The 23,557-nt window shown below is 41.8% G+C and overlaps 1 protein-coding gene across 9 annotated transcripts in view; it reads right to left on the bottom strand.

Annotated features, from left to right (window-relative positions):
* Nucleotides 1-23,557, bottom strand: part of rxraa (retinoid X receptor, alpha a) — a 99,931-nt gene that overhangs the window by 12,670 nt on the left and 63,704 nt on the right. For 3 of the 9 annotated variants that reach the window (XR_010015035.1, XM_063011998.1, XM_063011999.1), the window contains exons 4-10: nt 17,904-18,063; nt 17,588-17,767; nt 13,294-13,478; nt 5,361-5,490; nt 4,674-4,806; nt 1,764-1,855; nt 392-497 (exon numbers count right to left, since the gene is read on the bottom strand). Coding sequence is in view for 8 of the 9 variants with exons in the window: in XM_063011998.1 (XP_062868068.1) it covers nt 392-497; nt 1,764-1,855; nt 4,674-4,806; nt 5,361-5,490; nt 13,294-13,478; nt 17,588-17,767; nt 17,904-18,063 (986 nt within the window). In the remaining variant the exon portion in view is untranslated. The remainder of the gene's footprint in view (nt 1-391; nt 498-1,763; nt 1,856-4,673; nt 4,807-5,360; nt 5,491-13,293; nt 13,479-17,587; nt 17,768-17,903; nt 18,064-23,557) is intronic. The other 6 variants (XM_063012002.1, XM_063012003.1, XM_063012000.1 and 3 more) reach the window with 3 other exon arrangements.

Here is a 23,557-nt window from a genome sequence, read left to right as displayed (position 1 = left end):
AATGATGTCAATTTTTAAAACAATAAACAACAACAGTGACAAATGTAATAAATAAGGCTTATAGGTATGTGTTGGAACCAGATACAGCACCCCAAACTAAATACTACTGCACTACATATTGAGGCACATTAATACTTAGCAGTAGAACTATCTATTTATTTATTAATTTTTTACTAGTTAGTTTGGCACTATGCAGTTTGGGAATCTAAATACAGTTTAGTATTGAAAAGTAATTAATCTTCAGCAATTAATCTATGAACTTCTATGGTCACATTGTTCTTTTATAGATCAACTTCTAACTAAATGTTCATCTTGTAATTAAATTGAAAACATTTTTTTTGAAGTGTACGTTGTATGAAGTGTACGGTGTGTATGTTTGCGTATATCGTACCTCCCAGGTTGTTCAGGGTACTTCTGTTTGCAGTAGGCCTCCAGAGACGCATACACCTTCTCTCTCAGAGCTTCCACCTCGCCGGGGTTCGACAAGCCTTTGGAGTCTGAAAGTAAATCGGTATTGTGTTGGCATCAAACGTGCAGTTTAATGCTGCTACATCTAGTGTGCTCTCGGTTCAATTAGGCTCTGTGAAGTGGTCCTTAGAGAGCTCGTAATTAGGAGAATGGGAGCAGTAATACTCTGGCTTGCTCTAAAGAGAATGAGCAGAGGCACAGGGGGGGGGGGGTGCTATCACAAAAAGAGCAAAAGGAGACCGTGCTGACATGACCTGGACAGTGGCTTGTACTTGGAGACCACCGGAGACCATTCACACAGTGTCCACTACAACCCTTCTCAGGCTCTATTACTAGGTGATTCCACAAGATATCTTGTGGAATCACCTAGTGATAGAGCCTGAGAAGGGTTGTAGTGGACACTGTGTGAATGGTCTCCAATAGTCTTTAAGGCTTATGGATTAACCTAGTGATCCAGCCTAAAAAAGGTTGCAGTGGCCTTTGTGTGAATGAGCTGTCTGACAACTGTTTGCTTTTGGAGGAAAGTAACTGTGCAGCAGGGTCTGAGTTTCCATCCTGAGCTGATTAGGAATCCAAATAGGAAGGAAACCAAAGCGCGATATTAAAAACCTACAAACTAGCACAGGAATTCAGAGAAGCATTACCTAATATCCACACAGCATTGCCTAATATTGCATTTCCCCCTTTTTTCTCCTAACACAGTCGTTTCCAATACCTAAATACAACTCCTCAGCACTTGTATCCCCACCGCATTGACTGAGGAGAGCTTCAGACTAGCCAGAGATGGAATCTCACCAGAGAGCCGTCTTGCGTATGGTCGCGCTATGCTTTTTGGTGAATCATCCAGCAAATTTGCAGCAGTAATATGGGCCCCTTGTACTTTCCCTCCCTCAGGCACACCCAATAGTGCCTGTTAGACAACTGGACAGCTCGAGCTGTTAAAAAATGATGCAGTAGAGGTTGGGCCTGGCAAAGTTGGGGTGGGTTGTAAAGAAATGTGAGAGAAGGTGGGGTAAGAAAAGATCCATGAGTGGGCAGATTAAGAAGGATGCAGGAAGAGAAGTTCAGAGGAAAAGGCAGCTGGGACATAAAAGGAAAGTGAGTGAAGATGGTGGACATCCAAAAAAGGTGGAATGAGGTGTCCAGAAGAAGGTGTGTGGGAAAATGTGGGTTAGGAAGGGTCAAGAAAGACCAGAACAAGAGTGCGAATGTTTAGGAGGGGGATATTGGAAGGAGAAGTGCAGCAGAAGGTACGTTAAGCACAATGGTGGCTACAGTGGAATCAAAGACATTACCTGGATTAAAGAGTACTATCGCTCGCAGGCAGCCCAGCTCTGTTTTATCCATCTGCATGTCCCTCATCTTAGACACCAACTCTGTAAGCACCCTGCAGGAAAGATAACAGCGTGTTTCACACCTTACACACATAAACCTCAAACTCAAAATCAAAACAAGCATTCAGCAGGTCAGCGGTCGGTCAGGACGCTCGTCTGAATTTAACAGTTCAGGTTTGGCCTCCCGGGAGAAAGGAAACGAAACCAGAATTGGGAATTTGTGTTTTTCTGACGGGGCGTGCGTACTTAAATGCGCCCAAGGTGGAATTTCCTTTTAGCTTTCCCACACGCTGAAAATCCTGTCGAACCGCCAGCATCAACAAACAAACATATAATGACAAACCACTTCACTGACGGAGGCGTCATCCTAGTACTGTAGCGATCGAAACCTCAAGTCACGTCTGCCCAAGATGACATCACTGACCGATGGAGAGCGAAGTCTGAAATCGTTGGCCTTTAAGTGACCGGGTCAGCCGGCATTCACCAGTGCAAATCGCCGTTGTTTCCCTCTCTTAACTCCCTATAATTTAATCTGCCTCCTGGAACAGAGACGCGTGCACAGAAGGAACTCCTCGCTTCAGACTTTAAGTGAACCACTTCATTTGTGCCACTTGTAAGGATGCTGATAAAAATTTTGTCCATCTTCATATGTGGAGTGTGTTAATGCAGACGTGATATCCATCCTGGATTAGCGATATAATTGGCGTCTCTATCTGGCCCTTGAGTACACAGACCAAAAAGAAAAAGCACTTTAGCTCTCTTACCGAGTGCTTCTCAATTCCAGTCCAGCGTAACCTATGAAATTCCCCCAGCCTTAATCTACAGTCGTACCTTAGAACTTAACGTCCCTTACATTCGTAATCTTTGAAACTCGACGCCCTTTGTCGAGGAATTTGTGCCCTTAAACTTGACGTGTGTGCAGTGTAAACAAGGGTAAACTGCTTTTGCAGCAGTGATGCTTAGCTTGCCGGTGCGCTTCCCTAAGCGGCTTGCACCACACACTTTTGCTGTGTTGGGCTTGTGATTTTTTATTTATTGTTTTTTTTTAATTGATTTCTAACTGTTTTTCTAACTGATTTCTAACTATTTGTGTTATTTTCAATGTATAATTGTCAAATAATCCCATTATTTTACATTTGCCTAAATTATAAGCAGTTCCACAGGACCAAACTCGACAACATTCCCAGAACCAACTGACGTCAAGTTTAATTTACATTTACAGTACATGTTCAGCATTTAGCAGAAGCTTTTATTCAAAGTGACTTACAGTACTGTGACTGTCTACTGTCTAAGCAATTGAGGGTTAAGGGCCTTGCTCAAGGGCCAAACAGTGACAACCTGGCAGTAGTAGGGCTTGTACCAGCAACCTTTTGATTACTAGTCCAGAACCTTAACCGCTAGGCTACAACTGCCCTAAATTTCAAGGTACTTACTCTGGTTTGCCAGCTAGCCGATGGGTTCAGAGTCTATCCTGGTATCACTGGCCTCAAGTCACACCAGATAAGACGCCAAACCACTGCAGGACATCACATAGCTTTACTCTGACTAAGGGCGTAAGAGTAAGAGTGGCTATTTTATCTAACAGTATGTTTCGGAAGTGTGAGGAATCCCATGCTGACACAAAGTAAGCAAGACAAGGATCAAACCCAGACTTCAGGTAGGTTTGACTGCCAACCTACAGTCTCCTATTCTAATTCTGTAGTAAACCAGTGTGGCACGGCCTTTATTTGCATTGGTTTTGATATTTTATGATGTGTCAACGTTTGTCAGTAGCCAGAATTGGAGCTGGTTGAGTGGGACCTCATGTGGACCTGGGTTCAATCCTCGACTCTGTACCGATGTCTGTCAGTCTCTAATCATGCTTTTTATAATGTTTTGCCTTTTTACTCAATTTGTCAAATCTTAATATCATATCTTTAAATCAAGTTTGCTTATTGAGCATTTCAGCCGCCTTATAAATAAGCATCATGTGAATTCAAGTGATAACGTGTGACGCAGACAGAACAAGCAGAAAAAGATCTAATCTTGATTTTAAAATATCTTCTTGCCGTCATCGTTCTCATGAGCGGCACGAGAAGGTCAGTGGAGGAATTTATAGCGCCGAGCCCACAGGCACGACGCCTCGGTCGCTCCGCTGCTCCACTTCCAGGAAACCTGCTTCAAAAAAGCCTTACAATCAAAATTACTCTACAAACTGATCCCCTACTGGTCAGCGTTTCTTGTCCAGGGCTGCAGTGCAGTGGGTGGATGAAACCCATGCGTACATAAGACGGAACCAGAGACTGGTCCCAGCTAGAGTCTCAAAGATGTAGACGTGGACACAGCACAAACATGCAAGACTTCACACAGCCATTGTGGGTTCGAGCACAGTGAGGACCCTGGAGCTATATGGTGCCCACAGTACTTGCAGCATCATAACACCACCAGCTCTTTTCCACCACTAGAACTTTGGTTCTTGTACCGGTTCCAATCAGTCTTCTTCGAACCTTGGTGCTTTTTAGAAAACCAGCCCATGTTTCCAGCAGATTTTGGGAACCAAGGATGCATCATTAAAGGTGGGTCAGGTTAGATCCAAGCCTCCAGTTAGTGTTCGTGTGGATTGTACCAAGTCCTTGCAGCGTCTGGCTGTTTTGTGATGGCACTCCGGTTTTCATCCTAAATCTCAAATCTATTTGTCATCTATTAGATTAGAGTAAATGATGCCCTCCCGAGTAACTGATGCTCTGTCCAGGGTTTGTCCCAACCTCGAACCGAGGTTACCCACCTCAACCCTTTGTATAAATGAATGAATGAACTAGTTGCAGATCTGCAATGCAATAAAGCTGCACTTCAAAACACTTAAATAAGACGCACACGGTTATGACCCCTCACCTGTCGAATATGGCTCCCACACCAGCACTGTGGGCGCTGTTCCTGTGTACGTGGAGCCCAGTGGCCAGCAGAATGCCGTCCTTTACAGCTATAGAGCGATGTGAGAACGATGCGATGAGCAGCTCATTCCAGCCTGGGAGAGGCAAAAAAAGTAGAACAGATTTTACAGAATGTACTTTATAAAACACTAAACACACAATGTTTAAATGAAAGCACTGGTACTGTCTGGATGTACAGATGCGGTGGTTATAAAAAAGGGATTTAACGATGCTTTGAAGGATGTTTAGGATATTTCTAAAAACCAAATTAATTGGATTGTTCGTAGAGAGGGTGCCGGAGGGGATTCCTCATAACTGATGCAATTACGACCTCTGCTGGTTGATTGATGCCGCCTGCACAGAGACGGGGTATCATGTGATCAGGGTGTGACTCTAAGAGTGCAAAGCTGATCCACGTACGAGTGCAGGTGAAAAGATGCAGTTGGCTACTGCACGCGTGTTGGAGGGGGCATGTGTTAGTCACGGCTCTCCTCAGTCAGGATTGGAAGTCAGCATCAGTAAAGAGGAAGCGTAATGTAATCGGGTAATTGGATACGACTAGAATGGGAGGAAAATCGAGAAAAAAAAAAACTGATCTGAGTGATCTGAGACAGAATGGTTGTGTGTTCACATCTCTGGATGTACTCACCTGCCCGCAGCAGGATCACCTGGTCGTCCAGAGGCAGTTCGGAGAAGTGTGGGATCCTCTTGGCCCACTCCACCAGGGTGAAGAGCTGCTTATCGGCCGCTTGGCAGATATTAGTGACGGGATCGTTGGGCTGCGGTGGGAGAGAAAATCGTACAGATGAGTGTCAGATGAACAGTTTATCCAGCGGGAGAGAGGAAGCTCAGTCTCTTCACACTGTTAAGTGTTCATTAATCAGAGGATCGTCCCGGCGGACACACAACACAGCTGGACCTGCAGTCTGTTCAGCTTGTTTCAGGGTTTCTGCACGTGGTTTAATTTACTTTTATTGCTGGAGTAAGCAGGGGGTTTACATACATACTAATATTCAACAGTTTTTCTCTTATAGGCACCAACATTTTATAACCAACCGACAGCGAAAATATCTCTATTTATCAGATGCAAGTGGAAAGTAGTAAATAAATTAAGGAATTTAAAATTAAATAGGGAAAAAAGAGGGAATTAAATCTGCCAACAAGGTAAAAATAAATAAATCATTAAATAAATAAAAAGTCAAAATAAAGATAACAAAAATAATTATTTATTTATTATATTAAATAATTAATAATATACCATTAATATATAATTAATATTAATATAAATATATTTATATATAATATAAACAATTCGTTATAAAAGAATTAAATAATTACATAATAATAATAATAATAATTATTATTATTATTACTATTATTATTATATATGATTATTATATACTATAATTAGAATTATTATAATATAATTTTATAATTATTATATTTTATAAAATAATAATTATTATCAGTGTTATTATATATTAATATTATAAACTATAATTATTATTATTATATTATAATTTTATAATTACATTTTATATTTTATAAAATAATAATGATAATTATTATCATTGTTATTATACTGTATATTAATATTATATACTATAATTATAATTATTATATTATAATTTTATCATTATATATTAGTATATTATATAATAATAATAACTTTATTAATTCAACATAAATATGATATTTAATAAAAAAAAAAAAAAAAAAAAAAAAAAAAAAAAAAAAAAATAAATAAATCAATAAATAAATAAATAAATAAATAATTCAGGTTTTATTAATTTATTTTCCATCAACTCGTTTTATCCAGGTCAGGGTCATGGTCGCTCCGGTTCTACCAGGAAACACTGGACGCAAAGCAGTAGGTCACTCCATTACAGGGTTCAGCCAAAAATTAGAAGAGGTGTCCCAATCCTCTGTCCAGATCGTGTACTACAGAAAATGTAATGATGATTAATGGAGTATTTGTTTTTTCTGACAGTCGTTCACATGTGATAAAGCTGTCAGGGTGTGAGATCTTTGTGGGCTGATGAGTAATAAGTAATCTCCTCCATGCACGAGCGAACAGGAAGCCAAAACAAACAATGCTGCCGCCCTGGGCCGCTCAGGAAATACCTGCAGAGAGGCAGTGTTAAAAATGCACTGTCCGCCAAGCAAGCATTTCCTGCAGGAAGCGCCTGCAGATCCTCAGACCTGCAGCTCCAGCGTTCCTCATAAGCAGCCACTGCAGGAAAAACTTTATTTAGTGGAAGACGATTCATCAGCGGTGAAAATTTACTGAGCAAATCGACTCCTCTCGGCCCTCTCAGTCCACTCCCGCTGTCATGTCTCTATTAGTGCCGGGGACAAAGCGGGGCCCTGAACGAGCCTGGTGATAAACCGTGGTGAGGACTGAGTGAGCTGTAGAGAGGAAGATATACATGCTTTTGTAAAGAGCAGCAGGGACGAGAGCCGATACAATTCGAGCGCCGTTATTCCACCGCCGTGTCAGAAGCGGTCAGAGTTACTGTAGCGCAAACATGATTCAACAGGACACTCGGATCAATACGGGTCGCTTTAAAACGTCTACACTGACGAGAAAAATCAATTCAGAAAATATACTCGTCTTTTCTTTAGACCTGGATGAATTCCACACTTGACAGACCTTAAATGAACCATTATTCAAAATACACTATGTGGTCAAAAGTATTTGGACACCTGACCAGGAGCTTGTTGGACATCTTATTTAAAAAACCACAAATAATATTAAAATAGAGAGACGTCTATGTGATCTGTTCAGCTAGAACAACAGCCGCTCTTCTGACAAGGCTTCTCACAAGGCTTTGAAGTATGTCTGTGGGAATTTGTGTCACGCACTCACAGGGGGGTGGGGGTGGGGGGGGGGGGGGGCGTAACACCCTGGACGGGGCGCCAGTCCATCGCAGGGCAGACACACACACACACAGACACACACACATTCACCTATAGGGCAATTCAGTGTCTCCAATTAACCTGACTGCATGTTTTTGGACTGTGGGAGGAAACGGGAGCTCCCGGTGGAAACCCAAGCACACACAGGGAGAACATGCAAACTCCACACAGAAGGCACCCGGACCGCCATGCCTGGGGATCGAACCCAGGACCTTCTTGCTGTGAGGCGACAGTGCTACCCACTGAGTCAATAAAGTGAAATAGTATTCGTACGGCTGGGCACTGATGTTGGTCAAGAAAGCCTCAGTTGACGTTCCAGTTCATTCTAGAGCTGTTAAACCAAGCTTTCATGTCTTTATACGGACATACAGTCATGCTGGAACAGGAAAGGGTCTTCCCTAAACTGTTGCTGCAAAACTGGAAGCATATCATTTCTTTATATAATTGGTTTATTACACCTGTTAGCAACTGCTATGGCTGAAACACATTAATTCAGTAATAAGAAGGGATGTTCCAATACTTCTGTCTACATGGTGCATTTCTTGATGGCTCGGTGGGTAGCACTGTCGCCTCACAGCAAGAAGGTCCTGGGTTCGATCCCCAGGTCGGGTGGTCCGTGTTCTTTCTGTGCGGAGTTTGCATGTTCTCCCCGTGTCTGCGTGGGTTTCCTCCAGGAGCTCCGGTTTCCTCCCACAGTACAAAAGCATGCAGTCAGGTTAATTGGAGACGCTGAATTGCCCTATAGGTGAATGTGTGTGTGTATGTGTGTGTGCCCTGTGATGGACTGGCACCCCGTCCAGGGTGTTACTGTGTGCCTTGCAGCCATTGAAAAACTGGGATAGGCTCCAGCACCCCCCTGCGACCCTAATTGGATCAGCGGTTAAGACAGTGAGTGAGTGAGAGTGAGTGGTGCATTTCTAGCTCTTTGGTTGGAAGCAGAAGTATCACAAAACTAAAGTGAATCTTTTGAAAAACAAATAATCTCGGCTGTAGTTCTCTCAGATTGGTAGCTTTAGGGAAGAACGAGCCAGTAAGTGAGAACTGCACCAATGACGACATTAAAAGAAAAAAATAAACTGGCTGAAAAAAAAAACAAGCCAAAGCCAAAACAAAACAGAAAGTATAAAAACTTTTGCTAAACTTCTGTCCAGCTTCCCACGCACAACCAAACACCTAAAAGACTGAGAAAGTTTCTCAAGTCTAAGTCTGTAAAATCCTGGGGATCAATAGAAGGATCTTCAGTGGCTTTTCTGCAGCTGGATGTCCAGACTCCCTCGACAGGCTTTAGACTTCAGCTCACAAAAGCTCACGTCCATCCTCACACATTCACTCTATTCTGTTCAAAACACCGGCTCTCCGGGCAACAAATCAAAAGCAAGCAAATCAAAAGACATCCTCTCTTAAAGTCCTCCTGGAAATTATGTGTAGATACACTACGATCAAACTGAAATGAAGCTGTTCAGCCTGGATTACTCACTGTCCGGTATTACTCATATAGAGTCCGGACTCTGGCTAAAAATGCCCTGCTTGCACACTGTTTTATGAAATATTAATAAACTGAGCAGAAATAGGAAGCTGAAGACTGAAGGACGTTTAATGTTTTATAGTCTGCTTAATCCAAATCACAGCTGGCTGATGACAGTGAGACGAAGGGAGTGGATCATCAGCAGCTTTTTTATAGACTTCATGGGAAAGAGCCCAAAGTGGGAGTAAGAACAGACTGAATAAACAACGTCCAATTAACTCATGATTAGTAACGAGCTGTTTTTAAAGGAATAAAAGAGAAATACAAACAGATGCAAAGCAAATAGTGCGACCTGACACACAAGATCTCAACCAAACACAGAAAACTGTAACTGGAGGGGAGAAGATAAAAATAATAATAATAAAATACAGAAGGACCGAGTCTGACAGGCTTCCTCCTCTCTTCTAGTCCGAGTGGAGGCGAGTTACTAACGCATGTTTAGCTCCTGTTCTAGGTCACCATGAGCTAAACACGGGTCATTCGGTGCAGCCGGACCCCAGCCATCAGGCACGATCGAGGCCGAGGCCTTGTGATTAATTAGCGAGTAGGGACGTGAGGCCGAACGAGGACAGAGTGAGCAGGAGGAATAAAGAGTCAGGACCTCATGAGGATACCACACATGAAGAGACATCGCAGCTCGTCCTAAACAGCTTGTACCGCTTCCTTTGTCAGGTTTTTTATGTAGTTTAGTTCATTTTAAGGTCTCACGAATGTTAGTTATGTAAGAAAGCAAAAGTCCAGGAGAACAGTCGCCCCATCATGCAGTTCAATGCACAAATGTCTTTTATATGAAAAGTTTAAATCTTTTTTTCAAGCGACCCACAATTTGTCTATGATTTTTACCGTGACCCATCAAAACGAAACACAAAACGAAATATACTTCACACCAGCACCAAGATTCTGAACTCCTCTGTTCGAAACTTGGCATTGCCACCGGTGGGCTGGGTGTCATCTGGCGGGCATAACTGGCAGTGCCTGCAGCAGATACTAATTGGCCACCGTATCTGCAGGGTGGGGGCCGGACTATGTGTGGGTGGGTGGGTCTTAATACGCTGTGTAAGTACCCTGATTGGCGGAAGAGACGCCTGTGCAGAATGCAGGGGCGAGAAGAGGAGGGCTGTACACGTGTCGGAAGAGCCGTGTACAGCGAACGTGCTCTCCTCGGATGCAATCGGGTATCCCTCAGCAGCAGAAGACAAAATGCATGCGAGAGAAAAATGCATATAAAAATAAATAAATACATAAAAGTGTCAACAATCTGCTCCCACTGTGGTTTACAAAATGTAACATAAAGCCTCCACAAGAAGGCGTTCATGTACAAGTTCATTTAGTGTTTATGTGCCTGTTAAGATTCGTTTATTTAATTATTATTATTTTTCTTAGTGACCCATTTTTTTGTTAAAAAACCCTGTTCTATATATTTAGTATTATTTAGTAATATCTATATATCTATATATATATATTTAGTATTATTTAGTAATATCTATATATCTATATATCTATTTAGTAATATACTGTATATTATATATATATATATATATATATAGTATTATTTAGTAATATCTAAATATCTATATCTATATATTTGGTAGAGTATTCCCAAAATACAGTATAGATATATAACAAAAACTATGTTTACACCCCTCATAATTATTAAGTTCAGTTGTTTCAACTTCAGAGACGTTATTTTGTTAAAAAAAATTATAGGAATCAATTTGATTAAATTTGTCTTATATTTTTGTGTCTCTGTCTAATGTTTCTTTTTATTTTCTATATATATATTTTTACAGTCTTTAGACGAATTCCACTTCTTACACTGTCAACCACCACCTTACCACCTTAAGCACAAAACCCCTGGTGGCCGAGAAGCATAACAGACTAGCAGCCGTCCCACCCAGCTTCACTTTCTACTCACAAGAAGTAATCTTCATGTAATCTTCTAATCTTCTACTTCTAAAGAGGGTCACGCTACACTTCAAGTATTTCTCCACCATTCGTGTCAGTACCTCAGGAGGTGCTGTTGCAACAGCCACATCTGTAAATTTACCAACCAGCCCGAAGGTACTGCTAAGACACAAACCCGAATGCTTGCAGTGCCAACTTTACCATTTCGACCAGTGTGGTCCATTCTTTACAATGAAGTCATGAAAATCTGGCTATTAAACTTTTTTCAGCTATTGAATTTGGTTTGTTTATTTATTTATTGGGATTTTAACCAAAGGGCCCTGAGCTCCCAGAGGAAACCCACCCAGACACGGGGAAAACATGCAAACTCCACACAAAAAGGACCCGGACCACTCTGCCTGGGAATCGAACCCAGGACCTTCTCTCTGTAAGGTGACAGTGCTACCTATCGAGCCACAGTGCCCGAATTTAGTTTGTAAACTTAGAAATTCGAGACTCTAATCTGCCTCCGATCTGGACTCCACTGCTCCATATCTGGAATCTAATCTTGACCCCTTGTGGACTGAAGACTGAGTGAGACTGAGATGAAGTGCTTTCCAGTGTCAGCAGCTTCTCCCGGGAGGCAGCACTTCCCCTCCGCCGTCACCCGCCACCACTCACACTTTACCATCCTCCAAAAATAAACCCCATTTACTCAAATAACCGCCAAACTCACTTTTAGGACGTTCTCTCGGCTCTAGAGCATTACCAAAAGAAGCACTCAGTCCTTTCTGCTCATTCTCTCATCACCCCACTCTCACTGTTCATCTCAATCTTCTGAAAATACACTTACACTCACTACAGAAGTATGAGGATACGTGTGGGTGGACTGTGTGTGTTATAATAAATATACTGTATAGCAGCGCTTGCGGTTCTGGCTTCAGTAAATCTTCATCAGCACGACCTCCACTAGGAGCGCCGTTTGTTTGAGAACAAATAATTACGTGTCAGATCAGTTTCTGTTTGAGATTAAATTAAATAAAACTCCATTCAAGCAGTAGCAGCATTAACAAGCGCAAATTCATCCGGGTTTGAGTTTTATGTCATACAATACATGGCTGTTTTGTCAAATAGAAAAAAGACTTTGGAGTGGGGCTTATTTCATCATAAGAAATTAAATACAGTTGACATATACACCGACTAGGCATAACATTATGAGCACTGACGGGTGAAGTGAATAACACTGATTATCTCTTCATCACGGCACCTATTAGTGGGGGGGATATATTAGGCAGCAAGTGAACATTTTATCCTCAAAGTTGATGTTAGAAGCAGGAAAAATGGGCGAGCGTGAGGATTTGAGCGAGTTTGAGGGCCAAACTGTGATGGCTAGACGACCGGGTCAGAGCATCTCTGCAAAACTGCAGCTCTTGTGGGGTGTGTCCCGGTCTGCAGTGGTCAGTATCTATCAAAAGTGCTCCAAAGGAAGGAACAGTGGTAAACCGGCGACAGGGTCATGGGTGACCAAGGCTCATCGATGCACGTGGGGAGCGAAGGCTGTCCCGTGTGGTCCGATCCAACAGACGAGCTACTGTAGCTCAAACTGCTGAAGAAGTTAAAGCTGGTTCTGATAGAAAGGTGTCAGAATACACAGAGCAGCACAGTTTGTTGTGTATGGGGCAGCAAAGCGGGACCAACACAGTATTAGGAAGGTGGTCATAATGTTATGCCTGATCGGTGTATATACAGTGCATATAAAAAGTGACTGGCACAGTGGGTTTTGGGTCGGTCGGTTCTGGATTCTGTAAAGTTGCTTTGAAACAATGTCCACTGTAAAAAGCAAAATTTTTACTTGACTTGATAATGCAAAGTAACACTGAAGTAAAATGTGTTCCTTAATGTAAATTAAAAAGAACATCTTACTTTGGGGACAGATTCACTTAATTTTTTACTTTCTTTGTTATCTAACCCCTTAATTGTCCCCTAATCAATAATACACACAGGTAATTAATTATTCATATAAAAGGTCCTTTTACAGCACCTCTGAGGCACATTAAGAGACCTCAGACCAGTGGTTTAGATCTGGAGCAAATATTTAATTACCAAAGACAAAAAAAATCACAAATATTTCACACACAACAAAATCTATATTATTTGTCATGTTTTACTTTTTTTTTTTTTTTCATATGACACGATCGCTTCCCTTTAAACGGCAGTCATTTCGAGCCTGAACATTAAAAACCACGCTACTCACCGAGTTGGACGGCACGCCCAGGTTAGTCTCGATGTAGGTCTCGGTCTTGGGCTCGACGGCCAGCTCGGCCTCCAGAACCTTTTCTACGGGCATGTCTTCGTTGGCGCTGCTGCTGGACTCCACTTCGTTTTCATTTCGGTCCTTGGCTCGCTGACGCTCCTCCTGAACGGCTGTGTGCAAAAGAACTGGGCCCATTCAGTACTGAGGTCATGCAGACAACATTTAACAGAGTTTCTGATGCAAATATTGAACTGGAATTGGAAGTTGAAGATGGCTGCTGCTTTAGTTAATATTCATTTGTTAGTTACCTGAATCCTATAAAGAAACCCAGTTGGTTGACAGTAGTTAATACAAAGACCACATCAAAAAAATCAAGATCCCTGTTCTGTTTACTGTAAAGAAAACTTTCTTATTGTGGTCCAACCAGAATACACAACCAGAAATAATGATTAAACTGCTACGTTCCTTTTTTTTTTAATACAACATTTAATGTAGGTCGACCTGTATTATTGTATTATTATTATTGTATGTTGGTCAACCTAAATTACTCCATGTTTGGAAAAGTTTGGGTTCTAAACATGCCGTGGACATTTATAGCTGAAAGTACAAGTAGCAAAGTTGGTTTTGCTCTTTGGATGAAATAATTCTTTTTCCTGGGTCACCAAACAGACACTTGCTAATCTTGAGGATCTGTGAGCTCAGGTTTAGGGGTATAAGAATATACCCCATGTGCCCCAGCATCCTGTATTTTTCTAGGTTTTTTTTAAGTGACCCACATTTTGTCCTAAATTTTACCGCCACCCAGGCAACACAGACGATGCATCAAAACAAAACACAAAATGAAATACACTTAAATACTTAAAGTTGAGGAAATCTGGTCCCACTGTGGTTTACAACAGCGATCCCCAACCTTTTTTGCACCACGTACCGGTTTCATATAAGATATAATTTCACGGACTGGTGCAAACACCCATGTGTTGGAAATGGAAGTGGTGTTTTCACTGCTCTTGTAGCGATCTCTAGTTATTTATTTTTTCTGTGTGGCCTGGTAATAAATTACCCGCGAACCGGTACCGGTCTGCAGCCAGGTGATTGGGGACCACTGGTTTACAAGATGTAATGTAAAGCCTCCACAACGAGTGTTCGTGTACAAGTTCATGTCATGTTTATGCGCCTGTTATTTACTTTTCAATTATTATTTTTCTCTGTGACCCATTTTTCTTGGCTTTATATTAAAATATATATATATACAGACCAGCGACAAATTAAAGGGCCACCACAGGCCACCAGAATGGCTCGTTGTGATTTGGAACAGATTTATATGAAACAATACGTATCTCTGGAATAAAAGAATCCCACCTTGCCTAAAAAAATGCCCCTCCAAACATGACCTGACCCACCGGACCCACTCAATGTAAGGGTCAAGCACTCAGACCTGTACTGTTCTCCTGGTGTACAACACATACATTTGTGCATATCACTTATCTGATCACAGTCTATGTTTATTCATCCTGTGAAGTCATTTAGATTCCTATTAATTTGCCATCCATCTATTTTATAAGCTTCACCCTTTAGTAACCTTGTGCAATCAAACATTTGTTAATGTGATGCCCAGGATCATCTGACTGTGTGAATCTTCCCGCTGTGTTTTTAACCCACATGTTTTTCTAAACTGCAGCTTCATTCCAGATGTTTCACTTATTCCTGGATGTGTAATTTTTTCGTTAACTCTGGGCCTGCTCAGAAAAAGCACAATGGAGTGTTTTGTTTGCAACGAGCCCACAGTGTTTGGTTTTAATGGATCAGACATTTGATCAGACCAACAGGAAGTCTAAATGCGACCAAAGCAGAACTAACTGCACCTCAAACCACTAATGGTTACGGGAACGTTTCTTCTCTGTGTGCGTACGGGGTGCTCCGTTCTCCCACAAACCCTCCGAAACCTTCGAATATCACCTCATTTATGCACGTCCAAAAACCCTCTGCTCACTTTCAGTGTTTGCTTTCATGCTGTACTGTTTCCACGCTGCTGAATCACAGCGGTGGCCGGGCGAGAGGGGCCCTCGGGGCAGGAGGAGAAGGGGGCCCCACTTTACAGAGATGGCTGTCTGATTCTGGAGGTCAGCCCAAGGGTAGAATACTTCTCATGGAGTCAGCGAGAGGTGAGGAGGCCTGAAATCATGTTAGCTTTATTTCCTCCAGAGCAGGAGGAGGCCATTCATTCATTTAATCCTGTTTTTCTGCAGTTTCGCTCAGACCTTTTTGGGGCCGAGGCGGCCCGGCTCGTCCTCTGCCTCGGGCTACGGGGGTTCTTACAGGGTAACAGAGCAAACCGAATGCGAGCGAGAGAACGGACACACTTGGGTCGAGAAAAACAGACCTAACCGGAGGGGAAAAAAGAAGCCCGCTGTGGATATGCATTTCTGTCTCGCATTGTTTTACTCCACATGGTGCTGGGTGGGATTTGATGTAAAGACAGTTTGAATAGCTCGGCTAGCTGTTATCTGTGTAATGGATACGTGTGCGCTTTCAATCACAATCTGATCTGTTAGTCTGAGCCATTAAAAGTCAGAAGGTAGAAAGAGCTCAGGGGATCTCAAGTACCCGACACAGATTCCCCAGTTCTTAAAGGAACCTAAATTATGTTCAACAACCACGGACAAGAATTTAAATGTGTTTCTCTGAGACTGTCCTAGAAATACATTATTACATGTTTAACTTAATTATAATGGAGGTCAGGGGTGGTCCAGCCGTTAAAGTACTTGACTACTGAATGGAAAGTTGAGGGTTCACGTCCCACCATTTTCATTAAACCACTATTGTAAACGTATTGGCTAAAAGCATCTGCAAATGCCTGAATGTAAATGAAAGAGACAGTAGCCAGATGTGAGGTTTGAACCCAGGTCCTGAGGACGCCTAGTGCTACAGATGTGGGAAAAAACTGCTTTGCATCAGTGAAGTCTAACTGAGCCAAATACAATATGTTGAATATTCCAAAAACCACTTGATGATTTTACTTCATGTAATACATTGTTATTACACTTCACACCCAAATTTAGATGTACTGAATTCCCCCTGTGGTCCCACTGTGGTCCCTCCGGTTAAGCCCCTGCGAGCCTTGACGTAAACTGCAGCTTTACTCAGAGCTCGGCTTGAGCGGTGCAGTAAAACATCATCAGAGTCCGAATATGAGACGAATCTGCATTTGTGTGGAACAACCGTCAAATCCAGCCTAAAAGCTCCACATGTATCTGTGTTTATCTGGATTTTCCTCACTGTTTCACTTTTAAACTTGTGTTACAGCTCAAGCTTCTGAGAAATTGGTGAGAATCGGCTTCTCCGAGAGTCTAAAAAAGCTTAATGTGGTTTAATGTATTAAAAGAATGACACAGGAGCCCTAAACTTCTCCTAAAAAGTACTGCTCATAAGTTCTCGGGGCAGCACGGTGGCTAAGTGGGTAGCACTGTCGCCTCATAGCAAGAAGGTCCTGAGTTCGAACCCCAGGTGGGCCGGTCCAAGTCCTATCTGTGTGGAGTTTGCATGTTCTCCCCATGTCCACGTGGGTTTCCTCCGGGTGCTCCAGTTTCCTCCCACAATCCAAAGACGTGCAAGTGAGGTGAATTGGAGATACAATAAATAATAATAAACAATATAACAATAAACAATAATAAACAACTAATAAGTTCTCTCCACTAATGCAATTCCTCACTTGTTGTTTTAATACAATAAGTCACGTTAAGCTTTGTTCGTACGGCCTGAGTCGCTTTTAGCGCATCATATCAAACAGTTCGTCTCATCGGCGGAGCTTTGAATATGTCAGCTGCAAACTGGGTCAAAGTTCAATCAGGTGAATGCACCCTTACAGAGACGTGTACGGAGGACCACATTATGTGCTCTTTTATCGCTATAGAGCCGTCTACTCTATTAAAAAAGAGCCAACTGTGTCTGTTGAGTGCTTGTCCAGACTGGTAGCATTGCTGGACTCCTTGAGAATTGAGACTCGGATCTCAATGGGGCCAGGCTAGCATATTATATATTATATAGTATATATTAACTTTCTGTGCCAGCCGTGATCCCAATCTGCCATTCAAAAGCCTTCAGAATTTGAAACTCTGACAGCAGATTCGATGTCATATTGGACTTTAATATCAGCTGACTTCATCTTAGACTTTAAGATCAGCTGAGATAAGACAGGGTCTGCTGACTTGAGACTGATGACACTGATCTAAACGTCATATGAAAGTATGAGGGATGGTGAGTGTTACGTCTGTGTCCTGTCTGTAATCTGCTGTACCTTCTCTCTTCATGCCCATGGCCAGGCATTTCTGATAGCGACAGTACTGGCAGCGGTTTCTCTGCCGCTTGTCGATGACGCAGTTCTTGTTGTCTCGGCAGGTGTAGGTCAGGTCTTTCCGCACCGTCCTCTTAAAGAATCCCTTACAGCCCTCGCAGCTGTAGACGCCATAGTGTTTACCTGAGGAGACAACACGCCTGTCAAAATATGTGTGGCACAGATCACACTGGTGCCACCTACACGGCTAAAAGTATTTATTAATGTGTTTATTAAGTTATTAATATAAGGTCACGTGTTAATGAGTAAGTGTGCTTACCGGAGGAGCGGTCGCCGCAGATGGCACAGATGTGTTTGGTGAGGGAGATGGGCATGCCGGTGGACTGCGCTGGCATCTTCATCATGCCGTTTAAGCCCACCGGAGGTTTGATGTCTTCTGAGCTACTAACGGAGTTCATGGGCGAGTTTAACTGCAACATATGTACAAACGAAAACAACACGGACTCGTTTAGACAGATTTCAGTCTGTTACATGAGATGAGAAGAAAAGTGCCCACTGCGTCCGTGTGGGTTTCCTCCAAGTGCTCTGGTTTACTCTCACAAGTCCAAAGACATTGTCCATGGACAGTGGTAGCTCAGTGGTTAAGGTACTGGACTAGTAATCATAAGGTTGCCGGTTCAGGCCACACTGTTGCCACTGTTGGGCCCCTGAGCGAGGCCCTTACCCCTCAATTGCTTGCATTGTATTCAGTAATACATGTAAGTGGCTTTGGATAAAAGTGCCTGCTAAACACCACAAATGTAAATGTAAAAGACATGCAGTCGGGTTAATTAGAGTGTGTATTTGTGTTTGTATCTGCCCTGTGATGGACTGGCGACCTGACCGGGGTGTTTCCTGCCTTTTGCCTAATTAATCTGACCCACTGCAACCCTGACCAGGATAAAGCAGTAGTAAAACAAACAATGAATGAATTAATGAATGTTTGAATGTTTAATCCAACATGTCCAAGTCACTCAATGCCCTAACGATCTCTGCCACATGCACGACACCCTCACTGGATGAAGAGAGCCCCAGTCTAGCACACACCTCCTCCAACATGTGTGCAGCTAACATGCCCTCGTTCCAAAACAGCGGCATTCAGGTAATTCCCTATGCAGCTCTCCCTCCCGCGGACCCGGTCGATTGTTTCTGTACAGCACCCAACCGAACTCGGGTCCCTGCAGTGATGCAGTAAATTACATAATTATATAATATAATAATATTATAATATTATATGTTATATATTTATGTTAAATCATGGAGGATCACTTTACAGACCTGATGATAGTGATCACAAAGATGAGTTTCTTGCACGTATTATATAAGTAAGCTGTATTATTATTGGATGTTTAGATGATTTTAGGACTGATTTTTGAGAGCAAAGTCAAACATCAAAGAAAGATCAAAGAGACAGACACTCAATCTGGGCTGAAGAACAGACAGGTACTGTCGATAATAACTTTAGGGTTTACAGTCTGTGCAGTCTGAATGTCATTGTGTATTTAATGTCAGGATAAAACCACCCTGACTGCGACCCTTTATGAGTTTCTGTGTCTGATAGATTTGGAGAGATGTACAGTATAGAGCTTTCTTATATTTATTTAAGATGAGTTTAAGAAGGACCCACGTTTTCACTCATCATTGCAGGATGTGTCCCTGGCCTCATTTATTCACATTCAATATTGCCAGTGCAAATATCCTTCGCTAGAAAAGCGGCAATAAAATATTGAACAGGACAGAAGAATAAAGAATAAAGACAGCCTTGTGGGTTTTTCTTTCCCTCTTGCAAAAATACACCCAGAGCCAAAAAATTTACTTGGGTGATCTCTTCCAGACACAGAGGGAGATCTGTTCATACTTGATCAGTCTGAAACGAATCAGAATCTCTACAGATCCAAGGTCCAATCAACAGCAACTCATCATTTCCAATCACTGATCACCAGACGAGCATGTGAAGCTTTCACGCTTCTGTTATTCAGAATGATATAACATTTAGGTCCAAACATAAATCTGATGCATAAAGGAGGATATCAAGAAAAATAAATAAAAGTATCTGAATCAACAGGCTGTAAACACAAGGTCCAGATCAACAGTTCAAGGCAGCCGGAATATCCAGCCGTTCTTACTGTTACAAAGAGTTTAAAAGAAAAAATGAGAGTTATTACAGGATTATTTCATTTTAGACATTCTAACACTCTCCTTTCCAGTCCGATTAAAAAAACCACAATCAATCATTTAAAATCTTTACACACTTTGGTTACATTCATGACAAGTTTAGTATCAAACACAGTCATGGACAATTTTGTATCGCCAATTCACCTCACTTGCACGTCTTTGGACTGTGGGAGGAAACCGGAGCACCAGGAGGAAACCTACGCAGACACTGGGAGAACATGCAAACTCCACACAGAAAGGACCCGGGCCGCCCCACCTGGGGATCGAACCCAGGACATTCTTGCTGTGACCCACGAGCCACCGGTGCTAAGACCAAAAGGACGGCACACACTGGCATACACCAAACACTGGTTACCTGTTACTTTTCATATTGATTCGATTGATTTGATTAATACAATTCTTCTCTTAGCATTTACAGCACTACACGGCCTCACACCAGACCTCAGAAATACTTTCAACATATAAATCAGTTCAGGCTCCTCAGATCAAGTCTGGTTGTTTGCCGAACCAAAACAAAAATATTTGGCAACGCTGCGCTCAGCTGTTACACTCCAAAACACAGCCTTCCAGTGGATATGAGACGGGAACTAAGAACATATTTATTCAGTCAGGCTTTTATGTAGTGCTTTTTATTTGATGTCTTGTGTCTTAGTGTTTTGTATGATGGTGAATTATGGCCACTGTTAAAAAAATAGGTTTTTATATTTTACTTAGAGAAAAAAGTCAAAATATTTTGTATTTCAACTTTCTTTCTTTCTTTCTTTCTTTTTTTCTTTTTTTCTTTCTTTTAATTCTCAAAGAAAATTAAATTCTCTAAATATTTGTAAATATATCTAAATATTTCAAATTCATTCTAAAACTATTTTTACTTTATTCTAGAAATATTAAGACATTTTTCTTGTAGTAAAATATAAAACAAATTTTTAACAAACAAATTTTAATAAGGGGCAGCAAGGTGGCTCTGTGGGTAGCACTGTCGCCTCACAGCAAGAAGGTCCTGGGAGTCGATCCCCAGGCGGGGCAGCCCGGGTCTTTTCTGTGCGGAGTTTGCATGTTCTCCCTGTGTCTGCGTGGGTTTCCAAAACCATGCAGCCAGGTTAATTGGAGACACTGAATTGCCCTATAGGTGAATGAGTGTGTGTGTGTGTGTGTCTGCCCTGCGATGGACTGGCGCCCTGTCCAGGGTGTTACTGTGTGCCTTGCGCCCACACAAAAAGCTTGGATAGGCTCCAGCACCCCCCTGCGACCCTAATTGGATAAGCGGTTAAAAAAGTGAGTGAGTAATTTTAATAAGCTGACAAAGTTTTATAATTTACTTATATTTTTAATTATCTTAGTAATTACACTTATTTTATTTATCTTTATTGGTTATTTTCATTTCCATTTTTTCCCTTTCTTTTTAATATCCGTTTGCATATCCTAAAGCACTTTAATCTGATTTGTTGGGAAGGTGTTATAGAAGGTGCTATAGATTGACTGACTGACACGTTAACTGACTGCAACTGTGGCTGATATTCCCCCCCAGTTCCAAAACAGCAAAAATCCCAAGACTGGCATGGAGTTCTGCGCAAACACCCCAAATGTAAACGTTTGACTTGTCATAATGCTCATTAGTTTCTAATTAAAATGTATTTGCAGGGGTTTGGAACACTCCCCTTTTGTTAGTCCTTGATGGCATTTATGGTGAGAGACGAAGGCAGCATAGTCAGGCTTTGGAACGAAATGCCGCCGTCAGTTCTCACTTTCCACCCGGCGTATGTGTTGACGTGAACGTTAGCGACGGCTGCACAGTGTCAGATGGCTGGAGACACACGACACACGAAAACAAGAACCGTCCGGGTTTATGGCAGCACATAAAAACAAACCGTGCTGAAAGAGGAAAGGCGTGTTCAAATGGACTGTTTATTAAAGTGACATCATACAGTATAAATGCTGTTTACGTCCTGGACACGGTGTCCATTTAATATGTTTTTCTCTTTTTCCTGAATGAACAATATCACCGGCGCTTGGTGTTCTGTTTACGACCAGACGGTCTGATTTTTGGATGGATGGGCGACATGACGTAGCCTGTGGGTTTGGGATTAAAAAATAAATAAAGCATCATAGATGCCCATCATGTCATCTATTATTATTATTATACTTTTCCTTAGGTCTGAAAATAATAGTATCAAATTATAAGATATCATCACCACCTAGCAACATTGACAACAAGGTCCTTAAAATCCCAACAACACTGCTGCTCCTAATACAGTCATACCATAACCACAATGATCCACCACACAAACATCATTTGGTCAGTGAGGGCAATGAGGGCTTAGTTCAATTTCAATTCATAAATGAGGTACAGGTTTCAAGAATCAAATAATTATATATCCATGATTAGATCTCACTTAGCTATACAGAAAATCAAAGCCAAACAAACTGGAGTCTGGAGCAAAGTGTGAAACTTCAGTTTACTTCACTAAAAGCATTTTACTAGAGTAAAAATGCAACATGGCATTTCTAAACAAGCCTAAGTGACGTGCATCACTTGGCTGTTTATACAGAGCATTAAAACCTACACAGTGAACCTCTTAACATGTGCACACCAAACGCATGCCAAGACCGACCTTTATGGAACGGTAGGTACATCAGACCTATAACCCACACACCCAAAAAGCAAACGCTTATAAAAGCCACATTTACTCTGAACCCAGGGCCATTACAGGGGCTCCATCATTCATTCTCATAAACACTTCAGATTTAAAACCCAGTGAACGAAATCCACATATTTTCATCGTGCTAAATTTGATTTATGGCTTCAGAAAGCGCTATTCACCTTGAGAAATGTGGAAGTGAATCAAGGCTACGATAGCTGGAATGTCAAGCTTCTTAACGCTCGAAATCACTCGAGCATGTCTCAGCTCTTCTGTAAAACAGGCGCAGACTCACGTACCTGTCCTCTAGGCCGCTTCCACTCCTAGTCCCATCCAAACTTTGTTTCTGTTCCACCTATTTTCAGGACTCTCGCAATTCAATCTGCAGCGTTTGCTTTCGACGGTGTGTGTGTGGTGAAGGGATTAAAGTGGCTCTGCTGTTACTGCAAATAGAATAATCTCCCTGTCTTCTCGCTTTACACGACCAGGCATCCTTGTTTTTGGGACGGACCCTTTAAAAAGGTACCACAGGTTATTATGGTTTACTTTACGCGTTGTACTGGAGAGCTCAATGACATACAGCATGGCACTGTTATGGTAGGGAGGTGGTAGCTTAGTGGACTGTATGTTCAAATGCCTGCACCACCAAGTTGCCACTGTTGGCCCCCTCAATTGCTGGAATTGTATTCGCTTTGGATAAAAGTGTCTGTTAATGCCATAAATGTTAATGTTTACTGGCAAAGTTTACTGTCATGGGGGTTAAAGACTTGACTAGTAATCAAAGGGTTGCCAGTTAAAACCCTGTATTGTCAGTAGACACTAATCCACTGTATTCCCAGGTCCATTTGGGTGTCTTTATTAAAAAAGGGTAGTGCTAGATCTGCAGTTAAGGACTGGACTAGTAATCAAAATGTTGCTGGTTGGGCTGGTTAATCCTAAATTACTATAGTATTTAAACAGTATGTAGTCATAATTGTAAGTTGGATGTTGTGGGATACCAGCTTTCCATCAAGCCGCTTCTTTAAATATCTGTTGTTCAGGAGGTATCTGGCAAACTTTGTTAAAGTAAAAGAGATTTTCTTTGATACCAGCATTGATATTCAGCGAGCACAGCGTCTCTCCT

Source organism: Trichomycterus rosablanca, chromosome 16, assembly GCF_030014385.1.
Source record: "Trichomycterus rosablanca isolate fTriRos1 chromosome 16, fTriRos1.hap1, whole genome shotgun sequence".
Lineage (NCBI taxonomy): Eukaryota > Metazoa > Chordata > Actinopteri > Siluriformes > Trichomycteridae > Trichomycterus > Trichomycterus rosablanca.
This window is presented reverse-complemented; position numbering and strand designations above follow the sequence as displayed.